Source organism: Pecten maximus, chromosome 2, assembly GCF_902652985.1.
Source record: "Pecten maximus chromosome 2, xPecMax1.1, whole genome shotgun sequence".
In the NCBI taxonomy this organism is placed as follows: Eukaryota; Metazoa; Mollusca; class Bivalvia; order Pectinida; family Pectinidae; genus Pecten; species Pecten maximus.
Genome location: NC_047016.1, coordinates 16,080,359 through 16,107,045, shown reverse-complemented (window position 1 = coordinate 16,107,045; position 26,687 = coordinate 16,080,359). Strand labels below are relative to the sequence as shown.

The window sequence follows — 26,687 nt, the reverse complement described above, 5'->3', positions numbered from 1 at the left end:
GTCCCCCAGGGAGCCACAATTTTACACAACATTAGATCACATTTGTCAAATATTGCTCCAGATCATTCATGAAAATCCATTCAAGCGTTCAGGACTAATATCGATTTGAATGATTTACCAGCTGAATTTCCCCATTTGGGCCCCACCCCTCCAGCCCCTTGGGAGTAACATCCTCCCTTTATATACACTGTTCGATCTCCTTTGCCCCATAATGTTTCAGACCCAATTTCATCAAAATCCATTCAGGCGTTCAGGACAAGTAGGGATTTAAAGGATTTACCTCAATTTCCCCTACCGAGCCCCGGGCCACACCCCTCCGGCCCCAGGGGAGCCACACCCTCCATTTATACAACATTTGATCCCCTTTGTCCAATAATGCTCCAGACCAAATTTCATCAAAATCCATTCAGGCATTCAGGACTAGTAGGGATTTAAATGAATTGACGGATACCGAACGGATGCCGAACGAATGCCGAACGAATGCCGAACAGACGCCGGATGGATGACAGATGGACGCAGGACAGATTCCGGATGACGGAAGCTGCACCCTTAGTGGCAAGGTGAGCTAAAAATTACCTGCTCACCTTTCTAAGGATTTTTACCGTAATGAAATATGGTATAAATCTTCTGAAATCTGTGACTCTCCACTCAATAGTGGACCTCTTGTCTAATATACACTCTAACTAAGTCTTTCAAGCCTGCCACTTAAGAGGAGACACTCCACCAGATCAATATCTTTAACATTGTACAGGTAAAACCTCTACACCAAGGTACGTAGGGTAAACACTATAAAGTTTTATCATTTGTCTATCATTCCATTAAGTCAGGATGGCTGACTAATACCCCCGCAATTTGCACAAGTCAATGGTGAATTAGAACTGTTAATTAGAGGTTAACTAATATAACCCAGTAATATAGTGACCAGTTGCCAGAACAATCATAATTTTGAGAAAAAGAAAGTGGCATGCACATCTACACATGGTCCTCTATATTTGTGTGAAGTTTCATTGAAATCAGCCCTTCAGTTTAGGAGTTGTCCGCAGAAACTTAAAGTTATGGTTCTTATCGCAAAACCTGTTTATAGTGACCAGTTGCCATAGCAACCATAATTTTGAGAAAAAGAAAGTGGCATGCATACCTACACATGGTCCTCTATATTTGTGTGAAGTTTCATTGGAATCAGCCCATCGGTTAAGGAGGAGTTGTCCGGACAAAATGTGTCTACAGACAGACGGACGGACGGACAACCTGATTCCAGTATACCCCCCTAACTTCGTTGCGGGGGTATAATTACTTTATTGATATGCCTTAAGCCTACAGGAGAGTAAAGTTTGTAATGATATGTATAAGCATCTTGTTTTGGATGTTCACATGTAAATCCTTCTGAATGTACATGCTGACATCTGAAAGAGAACATTTTCCATTTCTTTTTCATTTCTAAAAAGATGTGGAACAGTGAGAAATTCTTTAAAAATATCACTTCATATATTAATATTGGAATTAAAACTCGTTCCAAGTAGACACCACAATTTTGTGACATGATAACAAAAAACATGCACATACCGGGTAATAATAATAAAAAAAAACATAAAATATAAAAATGTTCATGGAAATGTGTTTGTGATGACGTTGCTGGACCATAACAATATCTGAAAATAACAATATGTAACCAAGTGATAGATACAAGAGGCCCAGAGGGCCTGTATCGCTCACCTGGTTTCATGAGATATGAAACAAGAATGATGCTTAAGTATATATTGGCACTGGTATTGCTATGTCAATATATATTATAAGCATTTTATATGGGTACATGTACATTGGTTTTATTTTAATACTAAAAATGCCAAAAAGTGCATTAATTCATGAAATAAAATTGACTTTTGGCGCGACCCCATAGGGATGCTACCACACAAATGTTAGTGATATCCATTGCTTAGTTTCAGAGAAGATCTTGTTTAGACCAATTGACCCTTTTTGACCCTGCCCTCTGCCCCCTGGGGGTCAGCTCCTTCCTTTATATAATTTTGAATCCCTACCCCAATAGGATGCTACCAGTCAAACCATTGCTAAGTTTCAGAGAATAAGTTGTTTAAATCAATTTAGCCAATTTGACTCCTTTTTTGCCCCACCCCTCAGCCCCCTGGTGGCCCGGGTCAACCCCAACATTTGTACAATTTTGAATCCCCACCGCATAACCATGCTACCATACAAATGTGAGCAATATCCATTGCTTAGTTTCAGAGAAGAAGTTGTTTAAACAAATTGACTAATTTTGGCCCCACCCCTCAGGCCCCTTGGGGGTCAGCCCCATCATTCATACAATTTTGAATCCCCACCCGATAGGGAGGCTACCAGGCAAAATGAGTGATATCCTTTGCTTAGTTTCAGAGCAGAAGTCGTTTATATCAATTCTGCAAAACTGACCCCTTTTGGTCCCGCCCCTCAGCCCCCAGGGGGTCGGCCCCGTCATTTGTACAATTTCAAATTCCTACCCCAAGGTGATGCTACCAGTAAAATATGAGAGATATCCATTGTTTGATTCCAGAGAAGAAGTCAATTATATGAATATAGCCCAATTGACCACATTTGGCCCCACCCCTCAGGCCCCTGGGGGATCAGTCCCATCATTTGTACAATTTTGAATCCCCACCTCATAGTGATGCTACTAGACAAATATGAGCGAAAGGCATTGCTCGGTTTCATAGAAGAAGTCGTTTAAATCAATATAGCCAGATTGACCACATTTGGCCCCGCCCCTAAGGCCCCTGGGGGTCAGCCCCATCATTTGTACAATTTTGAGTCCCCTACCCAGACGACGGACGCCACAGTATGGCATAAGCTCACCTTGGTCCTTCGGACCAGGTGAGCTAATAACCAAGTGACAGGTAGGAACAATATGTAACCAAGTGATAGGTAGGAACAATATGTAACCAAGAACTAGGTAGGAACAATATGTAACCAAGTGATAGGTAGGAACAATATATAACAAAGTGATAGGTAGGAACAATATGTAACCAAGTGATAGGTAGGAACAATATGTAACCAAGTGATAGGTAGGAACAATATGTAACCAAGTGATAGATAGGAACAATATGTAACCAAGTGATAGGTAGGAACAATATGTAACTAAGTGATAGGTAGGAACAATATGTAACTAAGTGATAGGTAGGAACAATATGTAACCAAGTGATAGGTAGGAACAATATGTAACCAAGTGATAGGTAGGAACAATATGTAACCAAGTGATAGGTAGGAACAATATGTAACCAAGTGATAGGTAGGAACAATATGTAACCAAGTGATAGGTAGGAACAATATGTAACTAAGTGATAGGTAGGAACAATATGTAACTAAGTGATAGGTAGGAACAATATGTAACCAAGTGATAGGTAGGAACAATATGTAACTAAGTGATAGGTAGGAACAATATATAACTAAGTGATAGGGTAGGAACAATATGTAACCAAGTGATAGGTAGGAACAATATATAACCAAGTGATAGGTAGGAACAATATGTAACCAAGTGATAGGGTAGGAACAATATGTAACCAAGTGATAGGTAGGAACAATATGTAACTAAGTGATAGGTAGGAACAATATGTAACCAAGTGATAGGTAGGAACAATATGTAACCAAGTGATAGGTAGGAACAATATGTAACCAAACACTAGGTAGGAACAATATGTAAGCAAACACTAGGTAGGAACAATATGTAACCAAACACTAGGTAGGAACAATATGTAACCAAACACTAGGTAGGAACAATATGTAACCAAACACTAGGTAGGAACAATATGTAACCAAACACTAGGTAGGATAAAACAGAACTGTGGGAATTCCTCTAAAGTTTACATTAGGCCAAGCCAAATTAATGAGTTGTTCTTTGGAAAATTGGACAAATAAAAGGGAGCGAGCGAGCAAAAAAAAAAAATTTTGCCAGAAATTTAATTTCGAGATTTTAAGAGGCAAAGGGTCATGATGTCATGCAAGCGACAGTTTTTTTTTTTTTTTAAACTTAACTTGTATATTAATTCAGAATTCATGCACAAATAAGCAACTACATACCAAATCGTTCTTGGTGTCCAGTTCTCGTTCCATTTCATTAAGGCGATCAGCTGTTATTTTCTGCTGACGTTTTCTCTCCTCTTCAGCTGCCTTGGTAAAGGACGACTCCTGTGCAGAGCGATTATGTTCTTCTTCCAGCTTCCTGTTTCGAGCCTCTTCTGTCTCAAGCAAGCGTTCTAGTCGCTCAATCTCATCTGAAAACAGTAATATTTAAATACATCAAAATCAACCTTTTATAGTTCATCTAAACTTAATCTCAACTGAGAAAATATAATTCCATATCTTAAACATACATATTCATATACAGAAGCTGTTGTAAGAAATCTTATGAAAGTGAGCTAATCACAAAACTAAATAAGTTTCTTACAAACTTACATAATCATAATACTTCATGCAGACAATTTCAATGATAAAAGATTGTTTACCTTGCTCAAACCTGTCACGGGCATGTCTGCGTTCCTCCTCTGTGACTGGCTGACTATCGAGGACCTGTAGTGTACGCAGGTGGAAGATGAGGTAGAGGCGACAATGAGGAATCTGACACAGGGGATTCTCAGCCACTGTTAGCTCCAACAGGTCAGGTAATGGCTTCAGTTTAGCCAATTCACTCATCTAGGACAGTAAACAAATGGTGACATTTTAAATATAGGCTAAAACTCAGATTTAGGTCTAATACTATTTCATATAAGGTTTTGTTTGTTGCTTCTTTTTTACATTCATTTTGTTGGGTTTTTTTTTGCCATGATGGTAGTGGGCATCAGTTAAAGATCTTAACTACAAAAGCTTGAAATGTATGCAAAAAGTATTAATTTCTCAAAACAACAAATGATATTATGAAAAAAATCCCTCTAATGCTCATAAATTCAAGAAATATTAGTTTATTGCTGGTTGGTAAGAAAAAAAGATTAACCACTATATTGTAAAATTAGAATTTCAACACGAACAAGCAAGGGGAGGTAACTCCAACTACCTTGGCTGTATAACACTGACAGATTAGGCTTAGATTTAACCTGCTCAAAATACCACTAATGATTCAATAAATGCTATGCTATTAACATGCCAGGGGAGGTAACTCATTCTTGGCCATGTCTAACACTGACCGACTGGAGGTTATTCTTGCCCAGATGAAGTATCCGTAGTGCTTTCAGTCGCTTGCCCAGCCAGATAGGTATGTGTTCAATATTGTTCCCTGTCAGGTTCAGCATCTGTTACAACAAAATCACTTCATCATAATATTATGTCAATGACTTTTATAATTTGAAGTTGTAGTGCAAAATATTAATTAAAACTATTATAATAATCAACCACATTTAAACCTTTAATCTTGCAAAAAACTATCTTTTCCACGTTGACATACACATTAAAATTGAAATCTAGTTCCTTTTCAACACAGGTTGTGATATTTTGAATATAGAAATATGTTTATTTAATGAGATTATGAATCTTTACCTGTAAATTTGCCAGATTTTCCAGTCCTTCAATCTTTGTGATATTGTTGTAGGCTAAATTAAGCTCCCTGAGTTTAATCAGCTTCTCCAATTTCTCTACTTTCTCTATCATGTTACAGCTCAGATTCAGGACCGCCAGCTTCTTACATCTGTCAAGGTTTTCTATGTACTGTAAAGGTTAAGGTTGATGAAATAAGGTCAAGGTCAATTAAACTTTGTCAAAGTTGGTAAGACAAGGAGAAGGTTGATAAGACAGGGTCTAGGTGAACGTAGAGTTAAAATAACAACAAAGCTTACTAACACAGGCCAGGATGACTTTCCATTTAGTCTACTGGGAGGAAGTATGCCTAGAGAAGGACAGGTCAGTAGTTTATGATTTATCATGAGCAGGATAATTTTTCAATTACTCTCTCCTATTGTAGATTAGGTGCTTTTGACCACTTCAATTGTAAGCTACAGCAATTCCCCAGGTACATGTTATTATTTGTCTTGCCTGTCCCACTTCGTGAATATAATGCTAATAATGTATGTCAATATTGATATATTGATATATTGCAAAACAAAAACTTATACAAAATCACTTATCTCAAAAATCTGTTACTCTTCCAGAGAAGTGAGAATACATCTTCAATATTATACGCCTAATATGTATATCAATTTTTCAAATTTTGAGGTTCTAAGTACAAATTACACCAAAATAGTAACAGATGTTCATAATGTAGACATGTAATGGCCAAAACAACGACCAGGCCCTGTCTCTATCAAATCGTTTTTTTGTAATTTATAATATAAGTACAGAAGGTACGTGGCAAGTTTGACATCCTAAACAATCCTATGTCAGTAGACTGTTGTAGCATAGCTTCTTAATAAGACTGTCTATGTTTTTGTCATGCTAGTTCAGCAATATTAAACATATCAATAACTGACTATATATATTGTAAAGCTTATTCAAAATACATTTTGATTTCACAATTACACATTTTAATTAAATCTTGGATAACAGTTAAGTTTGAATGTGTCTAGACAAAATTATAATGGAAGATTTTATCTCTACATGAATAAATTAATAATTCAGAAATTTGAAAAAAAGGTTTCTAGAGCAAACTTGCATGAGGTATTGCTATAAATCATGGATATATTCAGATTTTTTATGTATATAAATATATATATCCATTCAAAATTTATGTATAACAAATATGTTAATCAACAAAACAATTTGAAATCACTTTTGAGTTCTTTATAGTAATAATTGGATTTCTTTTTGTCTTTTTCTTCCATTATCATTTGTGGTTTGTTTGTTTGATTTTTTTTCCCTTCTTTTCTTTTTCTTTTTTTTGGGGGGGGGGGGGGGGGGGGGAGTGAGGAGGTTGCGGATGTTTTCAACACAAATGATGGAATAGGATGGAAGTACTGCTGGGTATTACTAACTAAAATCTAAATACAAATGTACAGGGCAAACAAGGTCAATATCTAAACACCTTGTTTACATGTCGACAGTCTTCTCCCTAACAGTTAACCATATCTAATGTTTCCAGATTAATAAAATACATCATAAAAAAAGCATTTAAATTTGAAACAGAATTTGAATCACAAATCCTATTATACACAAGTTCTATCCACCTATAGAATATCTGTATACCAGACAGTGAGGAAGCCACACAGAAATCATAAATGTTCTGAATTGGTAATAAAACTCTTCAGATGTCCATATAATCTACCAGATTGTCTACCTGGATTGAAAGGTATTGATCATGAAATTGAGATACCTGTTCGTTTAAGGTTCTACAGGCAAATGTGAAAATGACAACATCGTCCATTTAAAAATTTTCAACAGCCATGTATATAAAACTGATCACCTGGGCCTTTTCACTTTTCACAACTATGTTTGAAATACAGCCAGGAATATCCTTAGTAAGATCGCGAGCCTACTACAGCAGAAATATTAAACAGTCTAATACATATCCTCTTCATAAAATATTCTGTAACTCTAATAACCCGGACATCTTTTGGTAAGAGCAAGTAATATATCACAACAAGGAATCTGCAAGAAGTGATTTATTTTGGACACAAGAATACATAGTTATGTATTAACACCAGCACATGTAGACTAACCATAACTGTCTGAAAAGAACTTGATTTCATCTTTAGAAAATACTCTGTTATCCTAAAGATTATTTGTGAATGGTTTCAGTTTGATGCCAATATTAATGTTGTAATGTGGAGACATTTTAACAATATTAAACTCCTCATTTACATGCAAACCTTTTTTTTTTACATACCATGGCCGCTAGATGTTTTAATGGCCTGTGTTTTGATTCTTATTTACAACTGATAATTCCTTCTGACATCTGACTTATGAGTATATTTTATGGTCTATTGACAGTATAATCACATGTGTATTTCTATAGGCTCAGATCACACAAATAAATAAGCTGGTCCACAAATCAACAAATAAACATTATACCGATCGACTCATTAATTATGTATACCTACATTATCTCCTAACTACTCTGAACTGTGTAAGAAGTCAGACTTTTTTGGTATATATTTAGTACCTTTAGATTTATATCTACAAAATGCATGCAAGGTACAAATCATTGACCTATATATGTATACAGGGTATTATTGAATCATATGGTTGACTGCACATTAATTCAAGCCTGTTTAATTGTGGAAGAAATAGCAATACAGTGTTATGTTTCACACAAATTTCATAGAATATTATAGAACATTTAATAAGAAATAAAATGTTTTTGCATAATTTTTTTCGCACTAGCATGATATCAGTGAAGGATTTCCATATAAACAGAATCAAAAAGGACAAAATAAACTAATGGATATGATTTCTTTTAATAATTATGCTCTCTGCATGCATTCAAAAAGGAAACAATCAGCAGACATTATATGACATTTATCAAGAACAGCATTTAATCATTTCAAACATTGAGGAAATGTATTGAGAATCATTGCGAAAATATTTGTTTATGGATATTTTTTTATGATTCAGTATTTTGTTTGTTGAATATCTCATGCTTCTATATCAAATCTTTGTTGACACATGTGTACATGTATGGGTATATATAACACAGGGGCAAAAGACCAATCTATTACTACTGTACAATGTACATCCGGTATATCAAATTGCCCATATAGCTTCACTCATGTATAACATCTATGTAAAGAATACATATATGCATTATGTTGTATTTGTAATATTATCAAAAATGAAAACAAAAACAGGAAATAAAAAGATTTACAAGTGAGAAAATTATATCTTTCTTTGATTTAAACACAAAACTATAGGTATCATTAGATATATCAATATGTCTGAAATTTTCATTTACAAACACTTCCAATTGCTAGTACTACTGCCACAAGTAAAATTCTGTAACATCTAGTCCAAAGGACACACTACTGGTATTTCTGATTTCCAGGTTAATATATATATACATCAGGCTGAAATCCTAAGGCATCTGATTTTACAACCAAGATTACCCTACTTGTCCCAAGGATGTTTGTCATTGTGTTCAAGAAGCTTAAAAAAACCTAATATAGCACTCGAAAATCACTGGGAGCTCGGGACACTGCCCTGAAAACATAGAGAGATAAGCAGACACTGTAAGATCTAGGTAAACAGTAAATCATTTGATTATTCAAATTTTACTGCCTGGATCACAATACATGTTGATGCAACACAGAATGAGGTTGAACTTGTTGAAAACACAAAACCTGAGGTCACAGTCATCATTGAGATATTGGAAAGCTACTTATAGGAAAGGAAAAACAAAATGTTTAAATGCCCAGGTCGTAAGGTCAGATCCCTATCTGTCAAACTATCTCGTGACATTTACAGAAGTGTGTGACAGAGTATGTGACAGTGTCTGGCCAAATGTAATTATTGTAACAAATAGGTTTTAGTTCTTATCACTGTTTTCATGACTTCATACAAAGTAATTTAAGAGTAAACAGAAAAACAAACACTTGTACAAATATTTGTGGCACCTTTCAGCAGAAGGAATGTCTATCACGTTGACTGAATTCCATGTCAAACTCTCTAAGAAACCCTGAACACCACTTTAAAACACTGTTCCTTCTGAAATCCTGAATACAGATTAAGGATGTCACATACAATGTAAAAACAGGCTTGAATACAACATTTAGATGTTCTGTCTTGTGAAACCGTGAATACAACATTGAGATTTCCTGTCTCGTGAAACCCTGAATACAACATTGAGAATTCCTGTCTCTGAAACTATAATAAAACTTTGAAATGTATGTCTCATGACCCTGAATAGATCGTTGTGATGTCCTGTCTCTAAAACCTTGAATACAACATTGAGATGTCCTGTCTCTAAAACCCTGAATACAACATTGAGATTTCCTGTCTCGTGAAACCCTGAATACAACATTGAGAATTCCTGTCTCTAAAACCTTGAATACAACTTTGAGATTTCTTGTCTCTGAAACTATAACTACAATTTTCTTCTCCATAATGAAACCAAATAGTAGCATCGTCAGGAAAATGCTATAATAAATATTCTGACAGACCAAACCCTTTATTTTACAGTTAAAATTTTAAAAAATATTTAAATTAGTGTTCATGATGATCCATTTTTCTAGAATGAGGATGAACAAAAAATATTCTCGACAGTTACTTTTTACTCTGGTCAGAATGATTAGACAACACATGCAGATCACTAGTTAGTTTTTATTTTATGGGGCAATGTTGACTCCTGGAACAGACGTTAATCAAATTCCTCTTCTGTATTCTTTTATTTACAACCATAAAACTTTGGTTCATAAAAAGTTCTGCCAAATAATCTAAAACTCTGTTATAAAAGCCAGAGAAATTGTTTTGAATTATGTAAATAACAATATCAAGTTTTTACCACGCCATATCAGTACATGGACATCACCAACCGCTGTGAGCACTGAAATTTTTCTAAATTTGATATTTCCTAAGATAAACAACGATAATTACAACATCAATTATTCAATGTGCCCTGTGTTCATTTGTGGCGATTTTAGATGTGACAAAGGGTGACAACAAAGGCGGAATGTTGTCAGTTAATCATGCGAGGAGGAAGTCGTACAGACTGGTTCAAACACAAACCAGCTAGCTATATAGGTTACCCATAGGATCTTAATTTTACAGGAAACTGGTGAGGTTTACAGCTGTGGTAACAGTCAACAATACAATATTTACAGCGCAGACATCATTAACATACTAATGCTTGTGCTAAGTTTTCTATGTAACAGAATGAAAGAAAATAAAAATTTGCAGCCTTCTATGTAACTACCAGTCTGCAAATTTGATTACTTTAATTGTGTCCTTTTTCAAATATCATGAAAACACAGTAGAAAATACACAAAATGTCATACATCTGATCTGTTTTAACATGTGTCTTTTTTCAAAGAGAGAAATATGTAGACAAAAATGGTGAGGATTGGACACATTTGGCCTTCATATATATCAGAGTAATGATGTATTTAATTGTATGTAATTATCACAAAAAAATGTCATCAAAAACACACGTATAAGTTAATCCAAGTAAAAAATACCCATTGTCAGAAATAAGATGTCAAGTAATCTATGGCCACTTCACAAGTCCAAGGAGGCACGATACTTTGTACAATTTAAATTTAAATTTGACTGAATTACATGTAATATACATGCATACTACACTGCAGGGAAATGGCTTTATTGTAAAATACACCTCCAATTTTACATTTCAATTTCTATGTTAGATCATCTATCTTCTACAGATTCAAACGGCCTAACAGGATTACTTTTTACAAAATCAAACCGATTTGTTACCTGCGAAAATCAATTAGTAGGGTAAGGCTCACCTGTGTTGACACTTTAAACATTAAATGTTCGTATTTACAATACCTTTTCAACAATTAATGACACTTTTCAGGTGAAATTATTGGTTCACAATACCCTCCTATCGATAAATGACATTTCAATATATATTGCAGCGTAACATTCTATCAAGTTAAAACCCAGCCGTTGTAAATCAGATATTTAGTGGTAAAACGTGACGTAAAACACAGCCTGATTGAAATATCTTCAGAACATGTCTGTTTCTGCCACAACAATCTAGCACTAAAATCCAAGTCTAATAAAGTCTAGTTAGTTTAACATTTGACAAAAACCTGTAGATTCCAAAAATATTTTGAACAAAATGTCATTATTTTTCTCATCACAATTTTTAAGTACATTAATATGTCCGAGAAAGATAACCCACAAAAGCTATTTATTTAATAATACCAAGTATTTTGACAGCCTTAAATAGCAGCTATTCAGGGTTCACTATACCCATATCCTGCGTTACTGTAAGTGGCAAGCTATCATAGATATCTCTATGTAATATTGCTATCAGTCTTTCTGTATAAAGTACAAATGAAAGTGATCTACAGTTCCTATTTCTTTGCAGTTCAATTATCCACTTGCCTTTCATGATCAGTGAACAATAAAACTCACTTGGCCTTTAAAACAACCACCAAGGCTCTCAGCCTGTCAGAAACCAACAACCACTAGAGCTCTCAGCCTGTCAGAAACCAACAACCAACAAGGCTCTCAGCCTGTCAGAAACCAACAACCACTAGGGCTCTCAGCCTGTCAGAAACCAACAACCCCCAAGGCTCTCAGCCTGTCAGAAACCAACAACCACTAGAGCTCTCAGCCTGTCAGAAACCAACAACCACCAAGGCTCTCAGCCTGTCAGAAACCAACCACTAGAGCTCTCAGCCTGTCAGAAACCAACAACCAACAAGGCTCTCAGCCTGTCAGAAACCAACAACCACTAGGGCTCTCAGCCTGTCAGAAACCAACAACCACTAGAGCTCTCAGCCTGTCAGAAACCAACAACCAACAAGGCTCTCAGCCTGTCAGAAACCAACAACCAACAAGGCTCTCAGCCTGTCAGAAACCAACAACCAACAAGGCTCTCAGCCTGTCAGAAACCAACAACCACTAGGGCTCTCAGCCTGTAAGAAACCAACAACCAACAAGGCTCTCAGCCTGTCAGAAACCAACAACCACTAGGGCTCTCAGCCTGTAAGAAACCAACAAACAGTTGGGCTCTCAGCCTGTCAGAAACAACAACCACATGGCTCTCAGCCTCTCAGAACCAACCACCACCATGGCTCTCAGCCTCTCAGAAACTATATGTCAATACATCTTTCACAACAAGCTACTTGCAAATGAGCATATCTACTTTTGAACCAATGCTTATTTTATCATAAATATTTTTTGGTTCAACAATAAAACTTTTTTATGCAGGGTGGGACAATGCATATTTCTGGTAAAATCCTACACTGTACTGCTGGAAACAAAATGAAATTAAGGCGAAAATTCGTTATTACAGGAACAAACCTTTATTTTCTTGCCATTTTCTTTGGACAAAGTGAGATTGAGAGTAGTAATCATTTCTAGGCTTTCCTCCTTGGCAATCTTCCTGATAAGGTCTTCTGTGATGTACCGGACTCCAGACTGTGGACCTACAAAGTCACAATATTTGATGTCATAAGAAAGGTTGCTCTGGAAACTTTGTGTTATTCATATCTGAAAGCTTCCATTATTGACAGCTGTTCTCATATTGATCCAATAAGATTAGTACCCTACAGATATAAAAGAAAACAATTGTTGCAAACACAGTCTAACAAGACTGATCAGAATTGTAAAATAGAGGTTCATATTTTCCAAGTCATTTTGATACATTCCCTAAAGATCTCTACTAAATCTTAGTGTAACATTACTAACACTGACACCATTTGCTCTGCAAATGTCACATTCTAAAACATTTCTATCTTATACATGTGATTTAAAGAGAATGTATTGCAACATCAACTGATCTGAAGAAGTTGTGAGAAAACTAGCAAGAATGAAAACATCACAATTTGGATCAAGCAACAAAAATTCTAGCATTTTGGTTTTAAATAATTTAAATAATTTCACTCCAACAAAACAAATGAAATTGATTTGTCTTTTCTGAGACATTACTAGCCTAGTCTTAACACAATCATACCTTCAGGAAAATGAAGAGCTATCTGGGTATAGGTAATACACAGAAGATCTTATTTCTCAAAAAATAAACACAAACCAACTGTAATACATGCACAATCTTTTGAAATGGCAGTGATACTGAGCAAGGCTTAGGTACAGATACAGACTTATCATTGGAAACCCACAAGAGTCTGCTATCATTAGATCAGAGTCTCGTGGGTTTGCAACAATGTACAGACAATGAATTTTAGAAGACAATGCAACCTATTCAGTGGATCAGGTTAATATGCTGACAATAGGACAATTCAAAAATATTCATAAGCATGAGAACATTCTGAAACTTTAAAACTTCCATAAAACATGGATTATACCAAGGAGTCAGTGGAACCAATAATGGATGTATTGTCCAAAGCTCTTCAAACAAAAAAAAATTCAAATGTTGATCAGTATTTTTTTTGTCAGCAACTCAACAATGATGCCAAGAATATAGGATTTCTGTTGTTACTTTTAATATCAACATGAAGGCAAGATTTGCATCTCATAAGTCTGGATATGACTTCTCAGAACTGACTTAATGAGACCAATACCATATCTCTGGCCTCCTCTTGTGACCTTGGAGATTATGGTTAACAGGAAAGATGTGTTTTACAGCAATAATTTTCAACTATTAAGAACATAAATTTCAGACAAGAAAAAAGTTACTGATAGATAATATAAGATAGAGTGATCCATAAATAACAAAATACCATACTATATCCTTGTAGATATACAATTGTATAAAAACTATGACTTTATACATATAAAGAAAGCCGACACTACAAAACACGACTCACTGTGATCTCTAACTGGCACAGCTAGCCGACTACGTCCTTCATTGCCAGGGGACCCCGTCCGGCGCGTTGGTGACGGAGTGTTGTTTCTTAGGCTGTATTGTACCCGGCGTGGGATATCTTCTGCGGAGTGAGCAAAGTTACTTCCCCTGAGTAGTGACTTACTGTTGCCTGGTGTGCCTGTTGAAGGCTTAGGCACCGGGAGGTTGGAGTGACCTCCCTTTGGTGTAGATTTCCTCATGGTGGACATCGACCTTTCTTAGCCTACAATGATAAAGAACACATTTGACTATTTGGTATCAGATATCTATGTACTGCCATTTTTATTTTTTCCTTGATTTTCTCAGCAAGAGTTATTTAAGCAATGAAAAGTGGTTTTAATGTTGTTATTATCGATATGGTAGCAAGATGTATGGTGGGCAAATGGCATGGGAACCCTACTATATAACAACATTAAAACCACTGTTCAATACTTATATTTACATTGTCTTACCATTTCCGTCAACTTTGAAAAAAACTGAACCAACAAAAAAAATCCTGCCTTTTTTAATGTCACATGACCCACTGGGTGTTATAGAAAAAAACTGAACCAACAAAAAAAAATCCTGCCTTTTTTAATGTCACATGACCCACTGGGTGTTATAGCCTGAGGCACTGCGTGTTATAGGCGTATGGTGGCAACTGCCTCTTAGCATTGTGTCAATGGGGAAATGCGGAGCAAATGTAAATATTTTAATACCCCATACTTTTTCATCACTAAACTACTGCAGATAACCATATATTCAATCAAGATCAATTGTAACTATAATGCACAATACATATTATGAACAATCTTGATAATTCACACACATCCTTATTTCAAACACCTGTGTCTCTGATTATAAACATAATTTACAGCTCTAGTTCATCAAAATAATTTTGTCCCAACTTATTTCATTTTTGAAACCATATTCCAACAAATGTCATACATTTATACAGCCAAATGTATATCCATGTACCAGATTATAGGATAAATTAGACAACTACAATAGCAGGTGAGTCTGAACACTAACTTCCACTCGAGCCTGACAACATACAGGATTGAGTTTGTCTTCTCTTCACAACTACAGTAAGTGTTAAGGTTATGCACGCCATAAATATAATAAAATCAGCCCACCGATGAATAATTCACCAGCCACACAAACACCTGGCTTTGACATCTATGTACCTAAAAAAAACCTTTTAAGCCAAGCAAATTTCCAGGCTTCATTTTACCAAACATTTAGAATCCAGAAAACCAATGACACCAAGCTAGGATGAAAACTTCTACACACTGTTAACAGTAATTACTATTAGTTATAATACAGTATTTTAAGTTAACAACTATTTATTTTAACTATAAGAGATATTGTTGTGTTTGAAATGTACCACATTCTAGATCTACAGTCCATACATACCCTATAGCTAGTATATCACTGGAGTATGTACTTAGGTTCCGATTTAATACCAGTTAGAACTGACTCAAGATGGTAATGAATTTATCCTTGAATATTAATAACGCCTTGTGTAAAACTTCAGTATTGAAGTTTGGGGAGGACTTATTGTGAACCGCTGATTCTGCAAAAATGGAGAAGGGGGCTTATTTGTTGGCAGCGGTAATATAAATTTGCAGATATGTATACAACGTACACTTCTCTGTCTTATAATCATATTTCAAGTGTTCATGGTTAAGTACTGTTTTAAAGTAATTGAAACCAAAATTTTCTGTTTTCTTTGAAAAAAAAAAGACCATTACAACTTGATCATCAATTTTTCCGATTCTCAAATTTAAGAACAAGTCAGAACAAGACAAATAAAAAAAAAAGTTCATTGTATTCTGATATTTATAAACATTACTTTACTCCATATTTGTTACAGTATTGCTTGGAAGTCTGCTTCATCAAACAAAGTGAACAGATTTATATTGATCTCTCTAAGCTAATGTCAGGAGTTCCGTCAATTTGTCAATACTCTAGCTTTCACATACTATAATTACTTAACAGCAATCAATCAGAGAGTTTAATTTGTTAACTTATACCACAATCAACAATAAACATGAAAACAGGAAAATACAATATTTAAAAACAACATAATATCAAGGTGTACTTCAATATTTCTTCAATTCAGGAGTAGGAACATTATACACATAGCTCAATCTTAGGCCGAGGTGATATTGAGCCTATACAATGTTGATATACCTGTACTCTGGCCGGGCTGACCCAGCTATACAACTACATGCTTCTTCAGGTATATCAATCACACAAGTCATTTTCTCTTTGTATTCCAAGGAATTTCATGCAGATTTGGCAGATGGCCATTTCGGAACTTAAATCTATCAATACATATCAAACTGAGGAGTGTATAGAGCAAACATCTCGGGTCTAACAGTACTGTACAAGGTGTGTTCCCTCCAAAATTAGCATTCTTATTTACTTTGTAAAATTACAATATTGTTTCTCCGCACTTTTATCATTTTGAAGACTGCTGGACACAGAATAAGTGGATCTAAGTACCATCTAAATAATACAGCCAGATGGTGAACTTATCACATTATAAAGTAGGGATAGAGGATGATTATTGTGTACATGTACCAACCTCCTTTAGAGACCTTCTGTTGATCCTTGACATATAGCAATTTCAGAAATCAAGTGTCTCAAAACAAGTAAAATAATCGTCTTTGCCCTTAATATCACCTTGAAACAAGTCAAAACTTTTTCATTTACAAATCTTTAAATTTATATATATACTGTTGTGAAAAATAACTTGGATCAAAAAAATGTTTTCAGATATGAATTGCAAATTAACATGTTCATTTTTGACAGTTATACAAAATATTGATCTCACCATAGGTATTTGGTATGTGTACCATAGGTGTTGGTATAATGTGTGAACACTCTTCTGAGTTACGAGGAGACACACAACAGGATCTAAGACTGGGATTATAAAACCTGATCCCCTATCGATCACCCTCTGTATAAATATTACTGTGTTGAGGTGTCAAAACCTCTCACAAAAGTGTACTGCATGTCATAAAGTGTGAGTGATCCATCATCATCATCATTAGATACGATTACTGTGTATTTCACATACTGTCACATACACAAGTAAACAACATATTCTGTACACATTTTGTAAACAAAGATCCTTTGATAGTCCTTAAGTTTGGCTTAGATTCTCTAGTAATCAACTCCAAAACTGGAATTATTTGACAATGAAAACTATGTCCCCTGCCATGATGAGTGTATCTGTTCATGTTTTAAATCATTACCAATTATCATTACCTGGCGTAAGTAACATCCAGTCCTAACAGACAACTACAACAGTTTAGTAGGAAGGTCACAATTATCATCAGATGATCTATTTACATTGTATTAACTTGTCTACCTAGGCACCTGGGCCATTTTCATTAATCGCGATACAAATGGTTGGACCGATTATGACATACCTAATGATTTTACGTTAGTTTCTGATGAGCCTTGACGAAGACTTTCAAGGAGTATTAACATCTGCAGGTCTGTCAAGATTTATGCCTGAAATGTTACAATTGACAGACCGGTTTTTTTTTCTGCATAAATGAACAAGTTGTTATTTGTACAGTAAGCCATCCACTTAATACTCCAATAGATCAAGTTTTAGACCATTGCATTTCAAGAACTGTTAAGATGAAAATTTGCCATGTAAGAGCATTTGTCAGGAACAAAATACTCAGCATGAAATACACCTTTTTTGTTTGCATCATAATACCTGTATCTGATACCTAGCTTGTAGTTGCAGCAACCTTGAACTTACCTAGAAATTAGCCTATACCACACCATAGCTCAAATGTTACACATGAAATAAATCAAAGATTACCTCATGGATATGTGACTCCTTATTTACTTTCTCCTGACTATTCGTTAATTTTTGCGGCATCTCTATACAGACACACTGTGTATATATTGAGAGTCCCATTAAAAGGTTGTAATTTGGGTGGCCTGTATATAATAATGTGTTACACATCATGTGGTGTTACATTTCATTGTGACATCACTATACATCATGTGGTGTTACATTTCATTGTGACATCACTATACATCATGTGGTGTTACATTTCACTGTGACATCACTATACATCATGTGGTGTTACATTTCATTGTGACATCACTACACATCATGTGGTGTTACATTTCATTGTGACATCACTACACATCATGTGGTGTTACATTTCATTGTGACATCACTACACATCATATGGTGTTACATTTCATTGTGACATCACTACACATCATGTGGTGTTACATTTCATTGTGACATCACTACACATCATGTGGTGTTACATTTCATTGTGACATCACTATACATCATGTGGTGTTACATTTCATTGTGACATCACTATACATCATGTGGTGTTACATTTCATTGTGACATCACTATACATCATGTGGTGTTACATTTCATTGTGACATCACTATACATCATGTGGTGTTACATTTCATTGTGACATCACTATACATCATGTGCTGTTACATTTCACTGTGACATCACTATACATCATGTGATGTTACATTTCATTGTGACATCACTATACATCATGTGATGTTACATTTCATTGTGACATCACTACACATCATGTGGTGTTACATTTCATTGTGACATCACTATACATCATGTGCTGTTACATTTCATTGTGACATCACTATACATCATGTGGTGTTACATTTCATTGTGACATCACTATACATCATGTGATGTTACATTTCATTGTGACATCACTACACATCATGTGATGTTACATTTCATTGTGACATCACTACACATCATGTGGTGTTACATTTCATTGTGACATCACTATACATCATGTGGTGTTACATTTCATTGTGACATCACTATACATCATATGGTGTTACATTTCATTGTGACATCACTACACATCATGTGATGTTACATTTCATTGTGACATCACTATACATCATGTGATGTTACATTTCATTGTGACATCACTACACATCATGTGGTGTTACATTTCATTGTGACATCACTATACTTAATAGCCTAATTGATGTATTTAACCAATTTGTTAGGGAACACCATTGCCATATGATTTTAAGTATGTACATGTATATTGCAAAAAAAAAACAGAGAAAACCTTAACAAAGTGAATGGTCCTGCTTTACAGAGCATGGTACATACTGTACATTAATCTTGTTGAGTGACAGGACAAAATCTTATACAAATATACAAAGTCAGATTACGTAATTTTAATAAAACTCAAAAGTATATCTTGGCACGTGACATAGAGGATTTGTTTTCAGTGAAGCATTAGGTATTTGTGGAAGCAACTACAGAAACAGTAAAACTAACTGGTAATTTGGGAAGTAGGTATGTATGGTATATATTAGCACTGAAATTAGCTATTTAATTTGAACTAAATTACTGGCACTATGTAAGGTTTTCATGAACACTTGAGAATGTTGTAGTACATGTACACCACTAATTTGAAATACCTCAACAAGATTTGAACATTTATCTCTAGCTTATAAATAAGGTATAAATATCACCCAATGTCAATTCACTGGCTATACTTCAACATGCACAGATCTTTTCTATTAATAGTTTTGGTATAATTTAGCAAAAGAAAGATTTACCATCAAATGTCAGCTAGACAAATAGAAAACTGTTTTACTTATCTGTTATTTGTTAATAAGACATCAAGATATTCCTTGTCAATATAGAATCAACATTTTTCACTGGGTAAGATAACAAGACTTGAGGCCAATTTTACTGTATGTATATAGGCTATAGCTACGGGAAGCATTATACCACTTTTAAGTGGTGTAGTGTTGTTAATGGTCATACATAAAATCATACCAGATAGGCAGATACCAGTTCAATATCTAACAAATCACACCCTAACACAAGCAATATTTTCAATTAACTCATTATACTATCAATACCACAGCAGACATTGGCAGGTATAACATAGCAAAAGTGTTCATATCAAATTAAGTACTAGTAATTATGATTTATATATTATTGACTGAAATACAAAATAATTTAACAACCTGTAAAACATACATACATATGAATACAAAAATGTAATTTATCAGGTAATTTCACAAAATTTAATAAATGATAAAATACATACCCATGCCAGTACATATATATTTTTTCAGAACTAATTTTCATTACTAATTCTATCATTGACAATATCTATAAAACTTCCATTTCTTTTCGTTCTCGTTAACACATCAATCATTTAAATATATTCTCAGGTCTAAGCCTTTCTAATAACCCTGTAATTATCACACTTTTAGGAAAACCAACTTTAAAATCTTTATCGAGAAAGTGCATATCCACTTTTTAAAGAATTCAAAAGACTTTTGTAGGAAAAAATTATCTATTACCTGTAGTTGAGTACAATATGTAATGACTGCCTCAAAAAACATGTAATTTACATAATTAGAAGGTAATTTAAATCAATATTTCACCACATTATGCTCACAATAATGGTGCTTTATTCATTTCATTGACAAAATATCTGCTAAATTATTGAAAAATGAAATGAACTTAAAGCCTTTGACATGTCTAGCTGATTTAAATCATCATGACATTTTTTATACTCACGTAATACCCTATTAGGAGAATACTCATATTAAATTACCTGACTTGATAAATTCTTTGAATATTTTCAAAAATAAATAACATGAAATTTTGCCAAATTTCAAAAATTAAAACTGGTCTAATTTTTTTTCAATAAAGTTATAGTTATAGTTATAGTTTATTCAACTTGAAGCCTTACGGCTCATAAGTATAACATAGAAGCATCAACATACACATATATACAATACGTAACTAACTGTTATAGAGGATGAACAAAACAGTAGGCGTAACTGATGAAAAGCATCCGCAAACATTGATTTTAACAACAAAAGCACAATTTGTCAGAGTAGTCAGGGGGTGGACAAAACAATAAACATAACTGGAGACGAGTACCTTAAGTTATTAATAAAAAGTAAATAATACAGTTTGTAAGAGTAGATAGGTAGTAGTTACCAAACAATAGGTATAACTAATATAAGTATCTAGGATTTTTCAAATGCAAATATATACTTTGTGAGAATAATTACATGATGAACAAACAATATATATAAATAGATATAAATAGAGATAAGTAACTAACATCGTTAATACAACACTAAATACAAAGTGTACATAATTTAGATGAATAGTTAGGGTATGAACAAAAAATAGGTATAGCTGGAGATAAACACGTACAATACGATATTGATCTATACTAAAGGTTGGAATCTCGACCGTAGTAACCAGCTTGATTGTAAAGAAAAGTAAACAAATAACATACATTCACAATAGAAAGTGTACATGACAATTCATTTTCAATAAGAATAATCTTAAATAACACCAAACAATAGCATACAAAGCATGAAAAGTCTAGGTATACCTACTGACTTGATTAATGTGATATGCTTCATATGAATACTGTGTAATGAGTATCAGGCGATCCCTATAGGTTTGATCTACAGGTGGTGACAAAGTCCTTTGTTGTTGTCTTATAATCACTAATTAATCAGCAAAGTCAATTAAAATATATAAACTTTGGAAATAAACAAAATCAGGAACTATTTAACAGACATTGTTTAAATAAATGATGCTACACCCTTATATCTGTTTCACCAGTAGTTATATTTACCAGTACTGCATAATAAACAACAATTTAGTCAAGTCTAAATCAACTTTAGTCAAGTCTAAATCAACTCTCTTATCACACACATACAGGTAAATATATTTTACTGTATAGGGAATTATTTGCTGACTAAAGACTAATATTTAGGTCAATAATTGACACATTTAAACAATGCAACTTCACATTGATTTGGAATTAAAGAAACTGACAAAAGCAATAGCTATTGACACTAGTGACATTTTAATATTGAGGTTTCCCTGTAATTTTATTTCATTTCTATCAATGATGCCTTTGAAAACCTTACAAAAAATCTACATTCTGGGGTTATCTGACATTGTTATTTTCCAACACATACATGTATATCATTATCATAAATGTTATTCTATATACAAATGAATGTACATGTTGTATACATATCAATGACAGGATCTGTTATTTTTTATTTTACCTGTTTGTACACTGTATAACTAATAAGTGATATGACCCACAGACCAGGCCCAGTAATATATTGTGTAACCACCCTAATATAAAAGTTACTCTACAACAATAATGTGTAACTGTACGTCACCAAAATATTCTATGAAAAGGTCAATGTAACAGGTCATTCCAGTCAGACTTATATAATTATCACTAAAAAAGTTGCGCTTACATTTTCTCTGCATTTATCACATTATCAAAACTTGTTTGAAAATGAGGATCCGTTTCCTCTGACCCATGTGAGGTATGAAGGGTTATTTTGAAACAATAAATATGCAGATTAAGGTAATGTCCTTATCAAATGTTGATAATCAAGGTGACATAGAAAGCAAAAGTTAATACTGTATTAAAATGTGGTGTGTAATTTTCAATTACAATGTAATAAATATATTATCAACAAGACTATTATATTCTGAGTATTGAATTGAACAGCTTATATCTGACATTATATAAAATATACAGATTATTTATAATTACTTGTATAGTAAATGTGGAGCCAACTACAGATAAACAATAGAAGTCCTTTTATCACTGCTTATGTTAACATTAAGTCATACACATGTTACAACTAGAATATTTTTACTGTAGCCTTGTACCTACAGGCCAATCCCTTCATCCTCCTCACAATGAATAGGTCAAAGGTCACCCGGGAGAGACCTGTGTTTAGACTGTGTAGTACCCTATTCCACTATCTCTATAAAACTAGTAGTGTATTGATTTATCTGTTCCGGAGATTAAGTGTCTGTAAATATTGTCCACAATTAAAATTCTATGGTAGACCAGCACCCTCCTGTTATATTATCTGATGTATGTGTGTTAAATAAACATTAGGCCTCTGTGTGTTTATTTCATTTGTGGTAGACTTTTCAAAATTTATTACTTAAGCATTGTCAAAAATTGTAAGTTTATGTAATAGAATTTGATGCATAGCAATTTTACACTATTTTGACTTTTGAGTAAACCCGGAGTAAAAAAATAACACATGGTCACCTCTGTCTTTATGAAAGGGGACCGGAATGTATACAGTAATACTGTAAGTACTACCAGCAACTGCCTGATTTACGTGCAGTGAAATATGTAATATGACTGATATATAGATTTCACTTGTAAGAGTTAGACAAGAAATCATCAATTATTACACCTTAGGTGACCTATCAAAATTAATATTGCAACTTTTAACAAGAAGAGTATGTGGATATGTATAATAAGCTGCAGTTAACTCAATCAAAACTGACATTTAATGACATAGTAATAACAGTTTGTTTGGTGATCCTTTTGTGTGCCCTCCCTTCAACTGTCCAGAAGACCCAAATATTGAGTCATATAAATATATTCTCTGCATCTCTGATATCTTTAAATGAATAAAATAGAATATTTTAAAAAAAATACATATATTAAAACAGAAATTCTAGAAGTTCAGTGCTCACTCAATCGTTATCAAATATGCTTTCCAGAATGTCTTCAGTTTGCTGAAATCTTTACTGAATAAATAAAACATTAATTAAAATGTCTCAAGAACTAGAAGACCTTTCTACTAACGTTAGATCTACTTCTACAAGATTTGTTTCTCATTTTGTCGTTTAAAACTATTAATGTCTGCTATCTTAATTTAAACAGTTCAAGTGAATATTTGCACTTGTCAAGCTGAAACACTGCTACTATTCAAATGTGCCTTATCTTATTCTTATCTAAACCAAGAATTTTAACTTCCATTGAACAAGTGCAATGTCATTTGTACGAACTAGTGACAGAAAGGTGTCAGTGCTTGCTTCGTTCAGTTCTAAAACAAAACACAGCCATTCAGATAGTCTAATGATATATACAATAAGCTGGCATAGTAGAATTTGCATGTTTCTAATCAATGCGATATTTATTCGCTACTTACCACCTTGTTCCATGTTACAATCCACTTATAACTGCTCTAGAAGAAACCTACTCCGCCAGTGTTGTCATTGATTACGCGCCATGCCAGTTACTGCGGAGTTTTAAAAAATATGTTTTATCAAAATCTCCATTAAAACAATTTATGTATATTGCTGATAATAATAATACATCAGAAACATTTTTCGCAGTTAACAATCAGTTGTTGTTATTTTAACATTTTTGCTTAATGATGCGCTTTGTAAAGGTACCATTCAAGTAAGAGCATTTTAATATCCGCACTACTACTTCCGGCAGACAAGCACCGACTTGACAACCGAAGGTGAAAAGTGACCCGTCTGCTTTTAGAACTGTTTGCATGCAATTTAAATAACCACATATAGAAAAATATCCACCCTGTACGTTACTCTCATAATATCGATGCATCATCATTTTATGCATGTCGACATAGTTGAAATATTTGACAGGTGCCTTTAGACATAGTTGAAATATTTGACAGGTGCTCGTTACATTTCTACGGTTATCCCCCTTGAGTAATGATTATAACTACTGTAGAGTTATCGCCCTTGGTAATGATTAGGAACTAAGGAACTTCTTAAGATTTTTACCAACTACAGTTATCGCCTTTGGTAGAAATAGAAACTTAAATTTTAATATCAATTTGAATAATATTTCATTATTTCCTGTATAGACCCAATATAAAATTGCTTATTTTTCTTTGTTAAATCTTATTATCTTTATCTCGGGCCACCTTTAAAAATATCGCGGTTTGCTGTAACCCGATCAGGGGGTCTTACATATGGGTAGGTAGGCTAAGGGCTGAATTTTTTTTTTATTCAGTTCTGAAAAGATATTTTAAACTTTTAATAGGAAAACAAACCAGTCAACAAAAGAAACACACACCAATTAACCTTATTTGGGTTTAGGAGATGTAGTTTCAAACCTGCACAGCAACTTCTGGACATAAATATCCAGTACGGTCAAATCGTTAAAAAAACACTGTTTTATTTTTCACAATAAATTATTTTGAGTTGACGCATTTTGTCTGGGTCGGGCGGGTTACCCCAAACCAACTATATTTTTATTATGGCCTCATTGCCAGTTTAAAATTTACATTCCGTATGAGATAAATCATATTATTCTCAGCTTTTAGAATGCTTACTGGGTGTGTTTTACTTTTGTATTTCATATTTCAGATGGCGAATGCTGTGAAGATGATAACATTTGATGTGACCAACACCATCCTAAAGATCCTTGGAGGAGTTGGTCATCAGTATGCCCAGGTTTCTAAACTGTATGGTGTGGAAATGGATCCCATCAAAATAAACCAAGCTTTCAAGACACACTGGGTGAGACAAAATCAACAACATCCAAATTTCGGAGCAGAGGAGAATATGGCTTCCCACCATTGGTGGCACGATCTTGTGAAGAAAACATTTGTTGATGCTGGTTATGAAGGAAATGACAGCACAATTTCAACAATTTTCACACATCTATATGTACATTTTGGAACGTCCAATGGATGGGAGATTGTCCCAGGAGCCAATGAAGCATTACAGAATCTGAACAACTGTAACATCAAACTGGGAGTCATTTCCAATTTTGATGAGCGTTTAGAGACAATTCTGACCAAAACGGCTTTAAGACATCACTTTGATTTTGTGATCACTTCAAAACAATTAAAAATTGCAAAACCAGATGCAAGAATCTTCCAGGAAGCTCTTAGACTTGGAGAGTGTTCAGCCTGTCACTCACTCCATGTCGGTGATAACTACCACCATGACTACTGTGGAGCAAGGGATGCAGGCTTGACAGGCGTTCTGTTTAGCAAAGACATGGATAACTTGCCAAAGGACATTGATAAAGATTACATTGTGTCAAATTTGGATGAATTGTCACGATACCTGAAGTAAATAAATGATATGATAATGAGAAGTTGTAACCTATATTTTAAGATAACCATCTGAAAGTACCATAGTAATTCATTATTTTTATCATGCTCCCCCCAAAATCCGTCCATCCAGCCGTCCATCTTTCTGTTCATCCATTTCATATCTGGAGCATTATACTATCTTGCCCATAGTTAAGCAAAGATCATGAAACTTGCTGTGTATACATCAGTTACACTAAGGTAGACTGGCCACCAGACCCTAAGTTTTTTTTTTTTAAGAATTGCCAAGCTAAATTCTAATACCAGATTATCTGCCCCTAGTTTGAAACTTGAAAATTACAAACTTCATCCGCATTTGACCAGTCTCTAGAATCAGACATATCCT

The 26,687-nt window shown here is 34.3% G+C and overlaps 2 protein-coding genes across 14 annotated transcripts in view; one reads left to right on the top strand and one right to left on the bottom strand.

Moving 5' to 3' along the window:
• The window catches only part of LOC117319586 (centriolin-like), a 105,533-nt gene extending 81,014 nt beyond the window's left edge, over positions 1-24,519 (bottom strand). For 8 of the 12 annotated variants that reach the window (XM_033874372.1, XM_033874399.1, XM_033874435.1 and 5 more), the window contains exons 1-7: positions 24,416-24,519; positions 14,358-14,618; positions 12,895-13,019; positions 5,515-5,682; positions 5,166-5,270; positions 4,491-4,677; positions 4,066-4,259 (exon numbers count right to left, since the gene is read on the bottom strand). In XM_033874372.1, the coding sequence (XP_033730263.1) occupies positions 4,066-4,259; positions 4,491-4,677; positions 5,166-5,270; positions 5,515-5,682; positions 12,895-13,019; positions 14,358-14,604 (1,026 nt within the window). In that variant the 5' untranslated portion in view covers positions 14,605-14,618; positions 24,416-24,519. The remainder of the gene's footprint in view (positions 1-4,065; positions 4,260-4,490; positions 4,678-5,165; positions 5,271-5,514; positions 5,683-12,894; positions 13,020-14,357; positions 14,619-24,415) is intronic. The other 4 variants (XM_033874420.1, XM_033874427.1, XM_033874393.1 and 1 more) reach the window with 1 other exon arrangement.
• Positions 24,520-24,691: 172 nt separating this feature from the next.
• On the top strand, positions 24,692-26,343 carry LOC117319569 (haloacid dehalogenase-like hydrolase domain-containing protein 3). 2 transcript variants are annotated; one of them, XM_033874356.1, is made up of 2 exons: positions 24,692-24,733; positions 25,608-26,343. In XM_033874356.1, exon 2 carries the CDS (start codon positions 25,608-25,610, stop codon positions 26,322-26,324), a length of 717 nt encoding a protein of 238 aa, XP_033730247.1. In that variant the 5' UTR covers positions 24,692-24,733; the 3' UTR covers positions 26,325-26,343. The 2 variants fall into 2 exon arrangements, with proteins under 2 accessions (XP_033730247.1, XP_033730252.1); XM_033874361.1 differs by having other exon boundaries at positions 24,702-24,809.
• Positions 26,344-26,687: the final 344 nt, after the last annotated feature.

Coding starts and splice junctions, on each gene's coding strand:
- LOC117319569 (XM_033874356.1), top strand. CDS start 25,608: ATGGCGAATGCTGTGAAGATGATAACATTTGATGTGACCAACACCATC.